The sequence below is a fragment of the Charadrius vociferus genome, unplaced genomic scaffold (assembly GCF_000708025.1).
Source record: "Charadrius vociferus isolate BGI_N301 unplaced genomic scaffold, ASM70802v2 scaffold2821, whole genome shotgun sequence".
Taxonomy (NCBI): domain Eukaryota; kingdom Metazoa; phylum Chordata; class Aves; order Charadriiformes; family Charadriidae; genus Charadrius; species Charadrius vociferus.
This window is the reverse complement of record NW_009646988.1, coordinates 16,428-19,005: the sequence shown is the minus strand read 5'-3', so window position 1 is coordinate 19,005 and position 2,578 is coordinate 16,428. Positions and strand designations below refer to the sequence as shown.

At 67.8% G+C, this 2,578-nt stretch overlaps 1 protein-coding gene across 1 annotated transcript in view; it reads left to right on the top strand.

The window, feature by feature from the left end:
- The window catches only part of EXOC3L2 (exocyst complex component 3-like 2), a gene marked incomplete at its 3' end in the record, with an annotated part of 6,194 nt that extends 3,672 nt beyond the window's left edge, over positions 1-2,522 (top strand). The window contains 6 exon segments of the mRNA XM_009895399.1: positions 79-193; positions 919-1,029; positions 1,431-1,531; positions 1,891-1,998; positions 2,087-2,222; positions 2,400-2,522. Coding sequence (XP_009893701.1) covers positions 79-193; positions 919-1,029; positions 1,431-1,531; positions 1,891-1,998; positions 2,087-2,222; positions 2,400-2,522 — 694 coding nt within the window.
- Positions 2,523-2,578: the final 56 nt, after the last annotated feature.

Below are 2,578 nucleotides of genomic sequence, written 5' to 3'. Positions count from 1 at the left end.
GGCTGTCTCCCGGGCGGTGGCGGGTGCTGGCCCCCCCAGTGCCACCCTGGGCGGGGGCCGATGTCCCTGTGCCCACAGGGAGGTGCTGGGGCACCCCGAGGTGGGGGCCCTGCTGCAGGCGCCGGTGCTGGGACCCCTCCTGCCCCCCGAGACCCAGCGCAGCCTCGAGAGCTCCTGCATCGCCGCTGTCAAGGTACCGGCACCACAGCGGGCACCGGGACCGGCAAGGGATGGGGACTGGGGCGGGAGCGTGATGAGCACCGTGGTGGCACTGGGACGGGAACACAGTGGCCACTGTGGTGCTACTGGAATGGGCACAGGGATGATCCCATGATGGGCAACGTGGTGGCACTGGGATGGGAACCCAATGGGGAGAGTGGTGGCACTGGGATGGGCACCAGGGTGATACTGTGGTGGCACTGGGATGGGCACAGGGATGGGCACATGATGGGCAACGTGGTGGCACTGGGATGGGAACCCAATGGGGAGAGTGGTGGCACTGGGATGGGCACCAGGGTGATACTGTGGTGGCACTGGGATGGGCACAGGGATGGGCACATGATGGGCAACGTGGTGGCACTGGGATGGGAACCCAATGGGGAGAGTGGTGGCACTGGGATGGGCACCAGGGTGATACTGTGGTGGCACTGGGATGGGCACAGGGATGGGCACATGATGGGCAACGTGGTGGCACTGGGATGGGAACCCAATGGGGAGAGTGGTGGCACTGGGATGGGCACCAGGGTGATACTGTGGTGGCACTGGGATGGGCACAGGGATGGGCACATGATGGGCAACGTGGTGGTGGCACTGGGATGGGCTCAGGGACAGTCCCAGGGCTGGGGGCTAGCGGGGGCCTCTGTGCCCTGCTGTCCCCACGCCTGCTGGTGTCCCCATGCCCGCTGTGCCCGGTGCCAGGCGAAGGTGGAGGTGGCGGTGGCACAGGAGCTGCAGCTCAGCGAGGACACGTGGGCAGAGGAGGCCTCCAGCCAGGACCTGCAGGAGGGACTGGCCACCCGCGTCACCGGGGTATGGGCATGACCCCCCTGACCCGTCCTCTGGTCCCATTCCATGGGGACCCATGGCTCTGCGGGGTGACCCGCAGCCCCGTAGGGGTGTTGGGGTGGCTGGGCACCCCACGGGGCCACCATGGGGCCAGGGTACCCCATGGGGCCACCAGGGTGCCTGGGTACCCAGCGGGGACACCAAGGTGCCTGGGTACCCCACAAGGACACCAAGGTCCCAGGGTACCCCATAGGGACACCAGGGTGCCCAGGTGCCCTATAGGGACACCAGGATGCCAAGGTGCTCCAAGGAGATGGTGGGGTGGCTGCTCCCCCAGGGGACACCATGGTGGTGGCGGCCATGTCCCCAGTGGGACAAGGGGCTGGTGGCTGTGCCCCCACCCCCAGCACTGCCCGTGCCCACAGCTGCTGCGGGCGCACGTGGATCGAGCCCCCCAGATCACCCCTGAGTTTGGCATGGAGATGGCACACAGCCTCCTGGGCGTGCTGGTGGCCTTCCTGCACAGGTGGGCACGGGGGGACAATGGAGGGGGGTCAAGGGACGGGCATGGGGATGTGGGACCACGGGGAGGCCGGGCATGGACATGGGGACGTGGGACCACGGGGAGGCCGGGCATGGACATGGGGACATCATGACAGTACCAGGGACGGGCACAGGGGTGTGGGGACATGTGGGGACAGGAGCTGGGGATGGGGACATGGGGACATGGAGGGGTGGGGAGGTGAAGGGCAGGGGGACATGGGCACCGTGGTGGGATAGGAGCTGCAGGACATGGGATAGCCGTGGGGGGCACAGGACAAGCGTGGCACCTGGGTGCGGGATCCCCTGGGTGCCACCGCAGGTGACCCATGTGGGTGCCCTCAGTTTCCAGCGGAAGGTGGAGCGGTTCCTGGAAGCCCCCGGTGAAGCCACGCCACCTGACAGTGCCACCGGCCGCGCCATTGCCCTGGTCAACTGCTGTCCCCCCTTCAGGTGAGGGAACCTCCATCACCCCCACCTCCCCTGGGGTGCGTGGGGTGCTCGGGGTCCCCGGCAGCATCCACTGATCTCCCCACGGCAGGACCTTCGCCGAGCGCCTGGCGCAGTTTGGGCACCCCGAGAGCGAGGAGCCCCGGCGCCAGGCCCACGCCGCCCTGGACAAGGTGACCCGGCTCTGCAACCACGTCCTCACCCAGCGCCTCTTTGAGGACCTCAAGGTGGGTGACACCCATGGGTGCAATGGTCATGGTGCCCATCGGTTGGGTGCTGATCTGGGTGATGCCCATGGGTGCAATGACCATGGTGGCCTCCCACCGCCCTGGGCACCACCTGGGATGCCACCCATGGGTGCCGGAAGAGCCGCCCACCCCATCTGCCCCCTTCCCACCCCTCAGCCCTACTTCAGCAAGCTGATGAAGCGCAAGTGGCTGACGAGCTCCGACGCCTTCGACACCATCGTGATGCTCATCACCAGCTTCACCCAGAAGCTGCGCCCGCTGCGCCCTGAGCCCTACCAGGTGAGTGCCAGCTTGGGCACCGCAGGGTGACCGCCACCGCCGCCGCCGCCGCCTTC